This window comes from Mytilus trossulus, unplaced genomic scaffold (assembly GCF_036588685.1).
Source record: "Mytilus trossulus isolate FHL-02 unplaced genomic scaffold, PNRI_Mtr1.1.1.hap1 h1tg000024l__unscaffolded, whole genome shotgun sequence".
Lineage (NCBI taxonomy): Eukaryota > Metazoa > Mollusca > Bivalvia > Mytilida > Mytilidae > Mytilus > Mytilus trossulus.
The window spans coordinates 5999658-6014987 of NW_026963290.1; the positions used below are offsets into that span (position 1 = coordinate 5999658).

At 32.3% G+C, this 15330-nt stretch overlaps 1 protein-coding gene across 1 annotated transcript; it reads right to left on the bottom strand.

Moving 5' to 3' along the window:
* Positions 1-912: 912 nt before the first annotated feature.
* On the bottom strand, positions 913-11537 carry LOC134699090 (small ribosomal subunit protein uS10m-like). The gene is made up of 7 exons (XM_063560777.1): positions 11436-11537; positions 10145-10239; positions 8377-8434; positions 5721-5857; positions 3167-3278; positions 2314-2403; positions 913-1269 (listed from the first exon to the last, which is right to left on the bottom strand). The coding sequence occupies exons 1-7, from the start codon at positions 11490-11492 to the stop codon at positions 1063-1065; spliced, it is 756 nt and encodes a 251-aa protein (XP_063416847.1). The 5' UTR covers positions 11493-11537; the 3' UTR covers positions 913-1062.
* Between the last annotated feature and the right edge of the window lie 3793 nt (positions 11538-15330).

A 15330-nucleotide genomic window follows, 5' to 3' on the forward strand; every position in this document is an offset into this window, starting at 1 on the left:
CTGCCTTGACTTTGCCATCTTGTAACAGACAGTTGTTTTGATGGTTGCAAGGTATCAAATTTGTTTATATTTCTTAATATAAAAAAAAAAACAAAAATTTTTTTTTTCGCATGCACTGAGGCTTCCTCCATCAATAAAAACTGGCCGCCAAGAAATAGCCTAAATGTGGTGCTTAATAACATTACGGTACCAATTTTCCTGCACCAGATGCGCATTTGGACAATACATGTCTCTTCAGTGATGCTTGTGGCCAAAATATAAAAGGTGAAGAGCTATAATCCAAAAGGTCAAAAAGTATATCCAAATCCGTGGAAGGAATCAGAGCTTTGCATAAGGGAGATACATTCCTTAATTTATAATAATTTCTAACATTTTGTAACAGCAAATTAAAAAGTGGCGTGAAAATACCAAAAATCAAATCAAATCTAAAAAAATAATAAAGGACATCACTTGGTAAAACAATAAAACAAAACAGTATGTCTACTAGGGTAGTAAGACCCAGTCTACATTAAATACTTGATAATTAAAGAGCTAAAGACCTTGAGAAACTTAAAAAGAAGCCAAATTAATTTACAGTCAACTTTGTCTAAGAGATTGTTTGGAAAGGCTTCAAATCATTATCCTTCCATTGTTTATAATACAACTGAGTGGGATTTATAAATAGGTGTTGAAATGCCAAATGAAACACTACATGTGCTATTAGTGGATAGACACAAGTTCACTGTTGTGTAGGTATTGTTGGCTTCACATGTATTTCAGTTTCTATGTAGTATTTTACAAACTTGTTTGTTGAACTTTTTTCTGGATTTGGGTTTATTGAAAACCAACTTGTTAAATACTTCCATATCAACATAGAACACTTTACAAAATAGACAATGAAAAAGCTTGGTTACGAAATGGAAGGCAAATTCATCCATTTAGCCACAGTGACAGATATACTGTAATGTATCTTTCTATCAACCAGTAACTCTTTATTTTATCTCAATCTACACATTTATCAAATACAAAGCTTAATGAGGAAAAAATAACAATTGTGATTTCTACTATATTTTTTATTTCTTTTCACGTAGGTACATTTTCTTCAGTTTTCTTTTCAACATTAGTATCTACTGAAAATATAGATTCTGTTGTTTGTCCTATATTTTCTGAAACATCAGATTCCTGTGTACCTTCTTCAACATTTGACTTTCTCTCGCTGGCTACATTTTGCAATCTAAGTTCTGCATGAATGGTTTCTGTCAAATTTTCTGGCAACTGGTGTAATTTGTACTGAAATATAATCAAAATATCATTAATTTCAATAATGTTTTATATTATAGGGTTATTGCATGAATATTGGGGAATATTGTCCTGAGAAGAATTTTATATTGCACAAGCTGGCTTTCTTTAATATTAGAAAAAATAATTAAATCTAATGCTTTTGAGATTTAATATGCATCTTCCACCAGTAAGTTTGAATGAAACCACTAAACAACTTTTCTAAGACTAAGTTAAAAGACATTAGTAGTATATCATCATCGAAGGTGTCCAGTGATCTAAAGAATTGACTTTAAAATTTATGGGAAAAAAGAGGCAGATCTTTTCAAAATAATGGTGTTGTTGAAAAAAAATCAGAAAAAGGTCTGAACTGCACAATGAAAAATGTCAAGAAGGCAGAATCACAGCTCAATGAACACAAGGACCCAGATAAAAAAAAGGTAGGTGTTCACCCTATCCAGCTGAAACACTGATTCGTTCCATACACCAACCATATATGATCTATTGCATACAGTATGAGAGAAAGGGACATAACCAATGAAGCCATAGGTCGTGATTAGATGAACCCTTGTAGACATTACAATCACCCCATAGATAAAATTTCTTATAGTATCTGAGAAAAAGAACAGACTACAAAAAAATAACTGTGACCAATGAACTATGAAAATAAGTTCCAAGGTCAGACACACCTTCTTTAAGATGGACATGAAAACCTTCAAGTTATTCACTACATAGAAAATAGTTGACCTATTACTTATGTTATCTGCCATCCAGCTGGTAAACAAAAATTAAACCTTAATCACTGATCTATGAAATAAGTCCAAGGTCAGGTGAATCCTGCCTGATTTAAAGAAAGACCATGCAAGAATCAAATATACATATATAGATAATCTATAACCCATAATTAGTGAAGAATTCACATAACAAAAATGTATTGCTAAGCCTTATATACAGCATTTAGTAAATAGTTACACCAAGAATTTCTGCCAGATTAGTATCCCTTTGTCCCCACAGGTGTGACAAAAAGACTTGATGCTAAAAGATCCGTTTTCTTACCTTTGTTACCTTCATAGCACAGCCTTCAGGAAGATTTCTCTGGATATATTCTATGAAAACACTAGCTGTTGATCCAGTCAGCTTTCTAGCCTACAAAAATATACAATCATTTTAAAAGTCCGTATATTTGATTTTTTGAAAGAAAGAAAATAATTACATAGTGGTTTTAGTTAAAATGTGTTTTTAGAACAGTTTTCTTAATTTTTTATGTTATCTTTTAAAGCATTAAAATGTATCAATTGAGTGCAGTAACTGTGTGAGATTTACTCCTATAAAAAGTTAAATATTCACTTTAAATAACATTGTAACATGCAAATGATTATTCCTTTATAGCATGAAAAAAAAACATGCTTTCTCTGATCATCAGTAAAACTTCCAGATTACATGAGCTTAAACAGCTGATAGTACAAGTACAATATAGACCAATCTCCCCAAATTAAAGAAATGCAGATGACATACCCCAAGTGATATGTCAAACAGCAAATCACCAGGTGGGCTAAAGATAATATTTATAAATTATCGTTGATTATCTCAACGAGATTGATTTTCAAACTTGAGCTGGTACAGTGAAAGTGAGAAAAGCAATCGAGTTGAGATGACCAATGATAATCTGTTTATCGCTATTTTACCTATGACTACATTGTCAATTTCAATGTCAATTTTGTTAGCAATGCCACATGGCCTCCTTAGTTTCTAGCGATAATTTTTCCATCTCAAGCGAGAAGCATGATATGAAAATTATCACAAAATTGATCAAAGGAAAAATGCACAAAAAAGCGATAAACTCTATCCTATCAAAGCTCAGTCTTTTAATCCTGATCTGTCACATACAAACAACACACAGAAAACAAACCTCAAAAACTTTGTAATGTGTTCTTATTTCATACTGCACTTTTGCTCTCTTGCTTGCAAACACTGCTTTGTTTAGTGTGCGTCTATGAAAATGGGTTTCTGGCTGCTTTTGTCTAAATAAAAGTAAAACATACATCATGTACATGAAATCAACAAATTGCTCTTGAAAGAAGCACTGCAAATATATGTCGCTCACCTTGGTCTAAGTGCATATTAGAACAAAAGACACAGATGGATTAATGACAAAATTGTGTTTTGGTGATGGTGATGTGTTTGTAGATCTGAACATTCTTGCTACTTACAATTATCTCTATCTATAATGAACTTGGCCCATTAGTTACAGAGGAAATTATTTAGTTAAAAATTTACAAAAAATTTACAAAATTGTTAAAAATTGTTAAAAATTGACTGTGAAGGGCAATAACCCCTTGGGAGATCAACTGACCATTTTGGTCATGTTGACATATTTGTAGATCTTACTTTGCTGAACATAATTGCTGTTTACAGTTTATCTCTTTAGCATGTTTAGTTATCTATAATAATATTCAAGATAATAACTGAAAAACTGCAAAATTTCCTTAAAAATTACCAATTCAGGGGCAGAGACCCAACAACCAGAATTCCGATTCATCTGAAAATTTCAAGGCAGATAGATCTTGCCTTGATAAACTATTTTACCCCATGCCTGATTTGCTCTTAATTCTTTGGTTTCAGTAATAAGCCAAAATCTACATTTTACCCCTATGGTCTATATGTAGCCATGGCGGCTATCTTGGTTTGTTTGCTGGGTCACCACACACATTTTTTAAACTAAATAGCTCAATGATGATTGTGACCAAGTATGGTTAAATATGGCCCAGTAATTTCAGAGGAGAAGATTTTTGTAAAAGATTAAAAAAAAATTACGAAAAATTTGAAAAAATGACTATGAAGAGCAATAACTCCTTTAAAAGCGTCCACTGACCATTTTGGTCATGTTGACTTATTTGTAGATCTTACTTTGCTGAATATTATTGCTGTTTACAGTTTATCTCTATCTATAATAATATTCAAGTTAATAACCAAAAACAACAAAATTTCCTTAAAATTGCCAATTCAGGGGCAGCAACCTCACAAGGTGTTGTCCAATTCATCTGAAAATTTCAGGGCAGATAGATCTTGACTTGATAAACAATTTAACTACTGTCAGATTTGCTCTAAATGCCGGACACAATTTTTTAACTAGATACCCTAATAATGATTTTGGCCATGTTGGTTAGATTTGGCCAAGTAGTTTCTGAGGAGAAGATTTTTGTAAAAGATTACAGACACTGGACAGCTTGGCATTGACAGCTATTATTCTGTCACACTAATTACAGTTTTAAACAGCCATAAATCTGGAATAAGCAGGAAAATTTAAGCAGTGTTAAATTTTCTAGTTTTTTTTCAGTAGCTATAAAAAACTAGAGGCTCTTAAGAGCCTGTCGCTCACCTTGGTCTATGTGAATATGTGTTTTGGTGATGCTAATGTGTTTGTTCATCTTACTTTACTGAAAATTCTTGCTGTTTACAGTTTATCTCTATCTATAATAATATTCAAGATAATAACCAAAAACAGCCAAATTTCCTTAAAATTACCAATTCAGGGGCAGCAACCCAACAACGGTAATTTTGATTCATCTGAAAATTATAGGGCAGATAGATCTTGACCTGATAAACAATTTAATCCCTTGTCAGGTTTGCTCAAAATGCTTTGGTTTTTGAGTTAATAGCCAAAACTGCATTTTACCCCTATGTTCTATTTTTAGCCATGGCGGCCATCTTTGTTGGATGGCCGGGTCAATGGACACATTTTTTAAACTTGATACCACAATGTTGATTGTTTCCAAGTTTGGATTAATTTAGCCCAGTAGTTTCAGAGGAAAAGATTTTTGTAAAAGATTACTAAGATTTACGTAAAATGGTTAAAAATGGACTATACAGGGCAATAACTCTTAAAGGGGTCGACTGACCATTTCGGTCATGTTGACTTATTTGTAAATCTTACTTTGCTGAACATTATTGCTGTTTACAGTTTATCTCTATCTATAATAATATTCAAGATAATAACCAAACACAGTAAAATTTCCTTAAAATTACCAATTTAGGGACAGCAACCCAACAACAGGTTGTCCGATTCATCTGAAAATTTCAGGGCAGATAGATCTTGACCTGATAAACAGTTTTACCCACGTCAGATTTGCTCTAAATGCTTTGGTTTCAGAGTTATAAGCCAAAAACTGCATTTTACCCCTATGTTCTATTTTTAGCCATGGCGGCCATCTTGGTTGGTAAGCGGGGTCATCGGACACAATTTTTGAACTAGATACCCCAATGATGATTGTGGCCAAGTTTGATTTAATTTGGCCCAGTAATTTCAGAGGAGAAGATTTTTGTAAAAGCTAACGATGGACGACGACGACGGATGCCAAGTGATGAGAAAAGCTCACTTGGCCCTTTGAGCAAGGTGAGCTAAAAAAGCATAAAAAGACTTTCAAAACACTAAATATTTTATAAATGGCAATATTTATACTTACGGCACATTATATTTTATATCTAATTCTGTTGCAGCTGCAACTAGAAACTTGGTGTAGCTGTTTAAAACTTCTTTATCATGACCTTTGACCTCAACCGTAATTTGTCTATACAGATCATCAAGTTCTTCCTCTACTGCCTATAAAATATCTTACAAATATTATCTATGACAGAAATAGCCAATGAAAACTAGACTGTGGATTCATTTATTATTTTGTGGATACCAATTTTCATGGTTTTAGGAAAAGTAACAGAAGTGTGGATATCTAATTGCATGCTTTTTGTAAAGTGTGTGGCACACTCATTTCTTTAGAAAATTTGTAATTCAATGAGCATTTATATTTTTGGGTTCTCCTGTACTTATGTAATCTATTAAAATTGGTATCCAAAGAATATTAATAAATTGGATTTATTAATATTCGTAGGATACCAATATTGTCAAAAGAAAGTTGTACAGTAATTGCAAGGTCAACTGCATTGTATTTAAATTCTCTCTCAGAAACAGTGAATGAAAAACACATAGATTATCCACAGTAGTTATATTACAATAATCATATAATGATAGATTAGCGGTGATCATCTCAATGAGATTAATTTTCTCCCTTGAGCCAGGACGTCAAAAGTGAGAAAGGCAATCAAGTTGAGATGAACAATGATAATCTTTTTATCGCTATTTTATCTATGACGACGTTGTCAGTTTCGTGTCAATTTCATATCAACGCCATGTGCATGCATGCTTAGTTTCTAGCGATAATTTTCCATCTCATGCGAGTAGCATGATATGAAATTTATCACAAAAAAAGATCAAAAGAAAAATGCAAAAAATAGCGACAATTATAGTATAACTAATCGCCATATTTGTATATCAAAAATAAGACAAGGCGTGACCGAACGACGCATGGATTAAACGAGTGTGCAGCACCAGTTTAATCCATAGCAGCGTTCGGTCACAAGTTGTCTTATTTTTGATATTCAAATACGGCGATTAGTTATACTTTTTATTACATTGGCTAATGGCTTTTTTTTATGAAATTTTTGTAGAAAATGTAAGGAACTATATGTTTTTCCTACACATTCACAATTTGTTTTGATCCCACGTTATCGACGTCTTGACAACACCTATTGTTGTATGACATCAGAGAGTGAAATAACCACGTTTATTTCACTTGTGAAATTATCGGTTTTCATCTAACTGGGAAATCAATGTAATTTATTGCAACCAATGTAATAATAACATCTACGTCATTGGGTCTTTGGTGGATATTTGTCTCATTGGCGATCATACCTAATCTCAAAACTTTCATAAATGTTCTAGCTAAACATGGTAAAAGATGATATAATGGGTGCTTTATTATTCTCATTAATTACAACTGATTAAGGACTTGTATTGAATTTCAATATTCAAAGTTTCTTTTTTCTACTTAAACATTTTAACCTTTATCATGTTTATTGCTGGAACCTTCAAACTTTAAAAACTAAAAGCATCATGAAATTTAAAGCAAATGCTGCAATAAACCGGAAAAAAATTAAACATTTTCTTTTATAAACATCAACATGATGTTCTGTTTACAAATCAATTTAACACTACTATAATATTGTTAAAGGTAAAAAAAATCCCTTAAAGGGGCACTAGCTGTCAAATTCATTGTAACCGATTTGACTCAAATTCTCATATTTGGTTTATAACAATGTAAAACATTTTTCCAAACTATCAAAAGTCTAAAATAAACAGTTTACAGAGCATGGGGTAGATAATATATAGGTTCGTTTCGTGTGTATTTTAGTCCAGACGCCATCTAATTAACTATCGATTTGACCTAAGATGACCATATAAGCGATGTAAACAAAAATAAAGATACGAATAGATTAAAACAACACGTGCAATTGCATATTTATAGGTCTGTTTGATTTGATTTTATAGATTAAAAATAGATGTTTCTAATTGTTTTTAACCATATAAGAATGATTTTATGTGCATCGAATTAGTAATCAAATGATTTACCGTAGTTTCACTTTCATTGTTGACATTCTTTTTATTTAAATAACCAGTACACGTACAATGCAGGCGTTGTCAATCTCTAGCTAGGGGTTAACTTGAAGTTCCCATGAATACCGGTTAGAATGATGATGACGTTTTCACTTGCAAGCGAATCAGTCAAAAATTATGTTTGATCGCTTATTTCAACAAAATTAAAGGAAATTGATTGCTAAGACAAATTATTATTCCATTATTCCAATTTGATTAATGATTGATCTAAAAAAAATCATACTTTATTTTTTTATATATATCGTAGCTAGTGCCCCTTTAAATAGATTAGCAAAATGTATACTAACACATTTTCTTATTTGTCTATTCATTCTTACCAAACCATATACATATATATATAGATATCTATTTAAATGTGTTTTGTTTTGATAAACATTATAAATGCTCAAAGTGAAGTTATTTTTATGTTCAATATTTCAATAGATTACTGGCGTGTTTCACTGACGTGTACAACACATTTCCTTTTATTCATACATTGTATGTGTCATTTCTTTTACTGTTGAAGGCCATATGATGTCCTGTAGATGCCTTTCTTATTTTCCTTGGTTTGTTGGGCAGCAGTCTTGTTGATTCACAACCAACATCTCTTTTATTTCTATCATGATTCTTACCTGTGTTTGAGTAAAGGTTGTAAAATGACTTTTCCGAACTATCCGTGGTAAATTACATCTGAAAAATTAAAATTCTAATGTTCTTTTACATGTTTAATGTAGTTAGATTTCAACATTTTCAAGGGTTCCTGATATTTACAGAAAAGCTAGTCCAAAAAATGGTACATTGATTTTGTTTTAAATGGAAATGCTGCTATTTCATATAATTTACTTCAAACATAAATTATATTATACATGTTATAAACATGAGAACTATTTTGAAATGCAAAATGATTGAAATTTTTTATTAAAAAAAAAACATAAAATCAACTGAATTTCAAAGTGAGAAAATGATAAGTCAGTATCCTAGTGTTATCGGTTCTCGATAGTGTAACACATTTTTGCTTTATTATGGCCAGTTCTTTAAATAAATGTGGTCAAAGCTAATTGTGTTAATTAAGTAGATTTTATTCATTTCCTATTATCCTCACGATTTTCTCTTGCATAAATCAAAACATCTGTTGTGTTCAATTTTGACAGTGTGTCCTCTAAGTCATCAGTTCTCCATAGAAGTGAAAAATATAGTATGGTAAACATGTTTGATATTAATAGAAGATTTAAAATTATGCAAATTGAAGAAAAGTATCAATTTTACTATCTTTTGTTTGAGAAACATATTTTTTTATGAATTTTACCCTATTTGATCAATTAAGGCATCTTTAACCAATAGCCTAAGAGTTATCATTCAAGGACAAAAATATGCATTGAATATAAATTTTTAATATATTTTAAATTATTGAACCAATTCTTATAATTTCGATAATTGAAATGAATTAAACTTCATAAGATATAGCCCAAAGGGCATTCAATAGATTTTTTTCCATAGCGACTTTACACCACATCTTACAATTGTGTATCATGTGTATTACACATGTGGACTTGACCTTCTTTTCAAGCTAAGTTTTGTTAACATTTGAAAACGTCGATTTATGAACTTACATGACTAAGGGGATGAAGTTGGGGTTGTTTTGGGAATACTTGAAAAGTAGTAGGTTAAAATTGGAAAATATTATTTTTCCTGTTGTAAAATGTCTGAAAACTTGAAATGTTGAAATTAATGTATTAGGTGTAATACCACTATTGATTTTCCCCTATTAGTCTTTGTTAAATTTGCACTTTTCAAAAAATTGTGCAGAATTTATCTTTGTTTCAAATAAAGAAATACTTGGCATGAGTAAAGTTTTATCCTGTCCAGTTCTATAGAAAAAGTTTCACATAACATTTCATTGCATATAAGAAAATAACCATCATTGGAAGTTAACCAATCAAATTTCTCCCGTACAAGGTTTAGTCACCATGTAACCTCAAGATTACAATTTTTTTTATAGAAATCACAAATAAAAAATAGTGGTGTTTTGAAATACCCAAGACATATGTTTATGACACAGAAATATTTTTACTGCAATAAAATTACCTACAACGGTAATTCAAGGGAATATTTTTTTAGACCTACTTTGGTATGCAACCGGATGTGACGTACCATGATTTGGTGGTATTACACCTGCATGCTTGTAGCGAGTTTTTATTCTGTCCTTGAAATACCGACAAATATAAAGCATGTCATGCATGTGCGATTTAGCAAACTACTTTTATTTTAAACATGCGCATTGCTATCGAGAACTGATAACTATCGAGAACAGATGACTACACGATACATATACTTTAATACAAGTTATAAACCATGTTGACTCGAAAAGATTTACTATATATTTTCTTCCTTTTTACTCACATTAAAGCATCATGTAGTCTTGGATGGAACATGTGAATTGACGACTTCCTGTCTAAACTTGAACTGTTTCCTGCACAACATGCTTGCCTTTGAATCTAAAATAATTTAAAAAAGCTACAAACATCATGATCATTGTCCACATTCTCACTATCTTTTGTGCACTTTCGTATCAACTACCTGTGGGGCCTCTGAGGCCAAGACTTAGTGGTGTGATTAGTCGAACTACTGTATCACTAGCCAGTCAACACTGGGGTTGTGAGTTCAAATCCTGCATGGGGCAAGTGCATTCAACTCCATTATTAATTGACTAGGATTGTTAAAGTCTGAATTAACAAAACCAGGGTTTGAACCCACAACATTCCTGCACTCATGGGCCAACAAGCTACCACATGACCATATGTCTGTGGTGGTGTATATACAAAGTACATGAAGTATAAGTTAATAATGATTACATAAATACATACATACTGGCATATATACAAATGTATCCTTTCAAAACATCTCGGATAAGTGCCCCTGTGCACATACTAGTCACGTGCAGGGCTGCCACAGGGGTTAAGAAATCCACTAGACTGACGCCCAGGACTACAAGATTTAGACCTCGGGCAACACAAACTTGTAACCTAATATGTCAGACGGACTAGTAACAAAAAAATCTTGGCGTTTCTAAAATAGAACATGTGTAGAAAGGGGAAACTCCTACATCACTTTTCTATCTTTAATAGCAAATCAGATTCGACTATACGTCTTCCAGGATTCTCAGAATTTGAACGGATTTTGTACAAGTTTTAAAATAGAATAAATATTAAACTCTGATGTGTCAGTACAGGTGGGGGGAGGGTTCATGAAAAGTTTGCAGAACTGCAACTGTCATATATAATTTTGCACCTGCCAAACGTCTATGGGTCCCTGTGTGAGGGGCCTTTCAAGACGTCATAACTGTGCTGAGTATACACTTTTGTACATGTTGATCTCAGGCGCTTGTTTCAATTCATTGGAAGACCCACTATCAACATGTAAATATTTGTTGACAGTGGGCGGGTTGGTCTTCAAAGTGCCTGTGATGTTGCAGTAGTAGACAAATGGTAAAGCTGTAGCACATGCACTTGTTTCTATCCATTGGAAGCCCTACTATCAACGTATATTTACGAGTATACGTTGATAGTAGGGCTTCCAATGGATAGACACAAGTGCCTGTGAGCTGTAGAGGTCAATTATTTGTATAACCAAAAAATAGAAACATTTCAACACTCAAGATAATTAAAAAAAGTTTTTTCCGTTAAATGAAAACCTTTAAAATGCTCCTATTGCTGGAAATTCTACAAATCTTTTCTAAACACTTGTACATGATTTTTTTCGCAAATAAATAAGGGCGACAACCGTGTATTTTTTTTTTAAAGAAATGTCAGACCAATATCGGAGCATCTACAATAATCCGGACTGACATTTTTGTTCATTGATTTGATGACTTTGATCGTTGCATAGTTTGAAACTGCAAGCCTTTAAAGAAATAAAGCGATTACTTATATGAATTGAAGTCGAAAACGTATTTTGGGGGTTTGCTATTACTTTCTAATATTTCGCTTTTTTTGGTATAAAATGCACATAAATATACTATAATCAAGGATTTGTATAGTAACTATACAAATTCCTTGGCTATAATTAAGTTGTATTATAGAGATAATATACCGTGGGGCAGTGTCCGCCGTGAATAGTAATAATATATTGGAATTGATAGCGGTATAGAGGACAAATAGACCTACATTTTTCTTCTAGTTATTGGACTATAGATCGTTTTTAGTCTTTTATTTGAGCAGAGACACATAATACAATGTTGTCTCTGATTTTTAAGTAAGAATGTTTTATGTTATTGCTTGGAACATTTTGATGTCGAGACTTTTCTAGTGTTAATTATTTTGTCACGAATCTTTTGCATGTTTTGGGGACAATTTCTCGGGCTACGGGGTGTAATTTCGAAATTTATTTACACACATGACTTGATTGATTGATTGGTGTTAAACGTCACTTAGGGGGCTACCATTTGATTTTTAGGGGGGGGAGGGCTAGGATGAAAAATGTTGTCCTGCATTTTTTTAGTTGTAATCTCTGTCCTGCCTTTTTATTTTTCTCTCTATCCGGTCCTGCTTTTTTTTTTCAAGTAGTTTATCCTGACTTTTTTTACATAAATTGTCATCCCGGCTTTTTTTTTCTTGGCAAGTGTCTCAACCTGCCTTTTTTTACTCAAAAATCCTGTCCTGCCTATTTTTTTCAAATTTCATTCTAGCCGCCGTTTTTAACACTATAAAATTAAAATTACCTTATGAAAACCACAATGGTGAATTATTGGTTAGTTCTGTCAGAGACGTATTATATGTCTCTGGTTCTGTTCACTGAGTGTTTTCATTAACGACATATATGTATTAAATTTTGTATAAAATAACACATTTATGATTATGTTCATAATGACACTACACTATAACGGTTATTATGATACAGAATGATAACGTTATTAAAATAGTTGGCCTTTTGATTTTTCTCTTTATTCGTGCATCTGACATATATTATAAAATAATACAAAAAGTGCGTCTAACATACTTTGTTTGAAAGTGTGATGATGTGATCATTTGAAAGAAGAGGATGGCGCTATTTCCATCTTTCGAACGACACTTTGGACCTTAAAGAATGCTTACCCCAAAAATGTTTAACCCACCCGTTAATTAATCTGATCTAGAATCTAATAGCTATTTACAAGACCAGAATCTATAACCTAGCAATATAGAACGAACTAGATAATGGGTCGAAAGGTGGATGACCCCAAATTAAATGCGTATTTTATTAAATTTGACTTTTTCCGTATGAGGACGAAATTTTCGGTCTTTAAGATTGCTTACCTAAATTTTTTTTACATACACGTTGTCACGTACTATCCACTAACTATTTAGTTTTGCAGCGTGTATAATTCCTTTCAGAATGCTTACCCTAGAAATTCTTTACCCTCCTGCTGTAGTACAATTCAAAAGCTATTTACTTGAGCGAAATCTATTAATCCTAGCGATATAGAATTGACAATCGAGGCAATGGGTCAAAAGGTGGGTAACCTAAATGCGCATTTTATTTAATTTGACTTTTTGCCGTGTTACGGACAAAATTGTCGGCATTGAAGGATGCTTACCCCAGATATTCTGTATTTACACTTTGTAGTACTCGGTGAACCAGTGCATTACGTTTGCTCGCATTACCATTACATTTGAGCGCAAAAATCATTACATTTGCGCGCATAATGCCATTTATTCGACGGGTAAACGCAGGTAAATTTGTTAATTTATTCAATCATTTACAAGTAGAAGTATTAATTCCATTATTCTAAGTCTCTTGCTCACTATAGAGAAAGTGTTCAAAACATATACCAGTAGCAAATATAAAAAGTAAAATAAAAGAACTGATAAAGCATGGTTTTAGTATGTCGGCCGTAGTCGGCACGTGCCTAAAATTTGAAGCCAATTGCTTTTGGAAAATGAAAGTCTGTTCATTTTTCCAACCTGGTATTCTATGATTTGCTCCATCAAATGATCTGGGTTTTTTTCTTTTTTATTTCTATGCACTATTACTGGTGTCAAGTATATTTACTAATTTAAAAGCAATCACTATTGTGTGTTACAATTTTCACTCTGAATTATTCGCAATGAAGTTACATGTATGCATTAATCTATAACGGGATTAAAACTATTACTTTATAGTATCAGTTTGTTATACAATTCAATATGTTAGTGATTTGAATTATCAAATATTTTCAAAATTGATGATCTATAGTCATATCAATTATGAAAATTAACAAAGCACATTCAGGTTTATATTTTCATATTACCTGTTTATTTTACTTGAGTTTACCTGTAAAATAAATGCGCGCAAATGTAAGCAAAAGATGCGCGCAAACGTAACAAAATTTAATCCCCAAATTCGCGCAAACGAAATACGCCCGTAGTACTATACCCACTAACTATTCATTAATGATTATGGAAGCGTCGATAGTCCTTAGCCATGACGACCTACCGAGACAATGGTCGGAATGTTGGTGTCACCAATGCGTTTTTTTTTTTTTATCGAATTTGGCTTTATTTCTATATGTTTCGGACGAAATGCTTGGCCTTGAAAAATGCTTACCACAGAAATTATTTATCCTCCCGTTGTAGTACAGTAACAACTGATTATTTACGGCAACGTCTTTATCACTAACCATAAAGAACTACCTAGAAAATAGGTCGAAAAATATAGGTGTCCCAAATGCGTATTTGGTCGAATTTGGCTTTATTTCTATGTTTCAGACGACATTTCGCGCCTTTTAGAAAGCATTCCATAGAAATTCTTTAACCTCTTGTTGTAGTACTATTCAATAGCTATCTATTTGGGCAGAGTTTATCTTCCTTATCAATACAGAACTACAAATCGCGAGGTAGTGAGTAATGAAGTTTGAAATAGAAGTTGGATTGCCATGAAACAATTTATTTTACAGTTGTTTCATTAGTGTCAAGCTATCCGGCATTTTTCATCCTGCAATTCTCTTTATATAAGATATCCTGTAATTCTCTTTAGAAATAGAATAAATTTCATGATGACGATAAAAAAAAAGTAAAGTTAAAGCATTGTGAATGGAAACATTTTACGACCATTCTGATAAATTGCTGCAAACATGGGATCCAAATAAAAGCTCACGACTGTGCTGTGCATACACGATTATAATGTGTTTATGTCTGTGCTGTGTTATTCTTTATTTTTTAAGCACTGGCTATGGTTACATGGAAATGTAACAATGATACAAATACAATTGTTACATTACTAATTGCCAGAATGGAAAGTTGTGTAAGGAACCGATTAATTACGAATGTAACAATAATTATTGAGGCTACGGTTTCATTGAGTTATTGTTACCTGAAAAACAGCAATGTATGTACGCTAAATTAATTAAACTTAAATCTAAAGTTTTATTGACTGCTTGTTAGTTGCTTTCATCTGCTGTGCTGATCATTCAAGCTTTTGCTATAACTATTTGAAGATATCCTTTTTTATGCATACTATCAAATTATTTTGATCAAATTTTGTGTCATCTATGATATCTCACCATGCACTGTATGTTTAAAATTAAAGTTTGTTTTTGTATGTGTGCATATATTTTGTTATTCAATGGATTT

What these genes read in the sequence shown, in the direction of transcription:
- LOC134699090 (XM_063560777.1), bottom strand. Translation starts at nt 11,492, where the DNA reads ATGTACAAGTGTTTAGAAAAGATTTGTAGAATTTCCAGCAATAGGAGC. An exon ending in AGACTACATGATGCTTTAAT is followed by an intron (nt 8,435 to 10,144) that starts GTGAGTAAAAAG and finishes TTAATTTTTCAG; the next exon opens with ATGTAATTTACCACGGATAG. An exon ending in CAACCTTTACTCAAACACAG is followed by an intron (nt 5,858 to 8,376) that starts GTAAGAATCATG and finishes GATATTTTATAG; the next exon opens with GCAGTAGAGGAAGAACTTGA.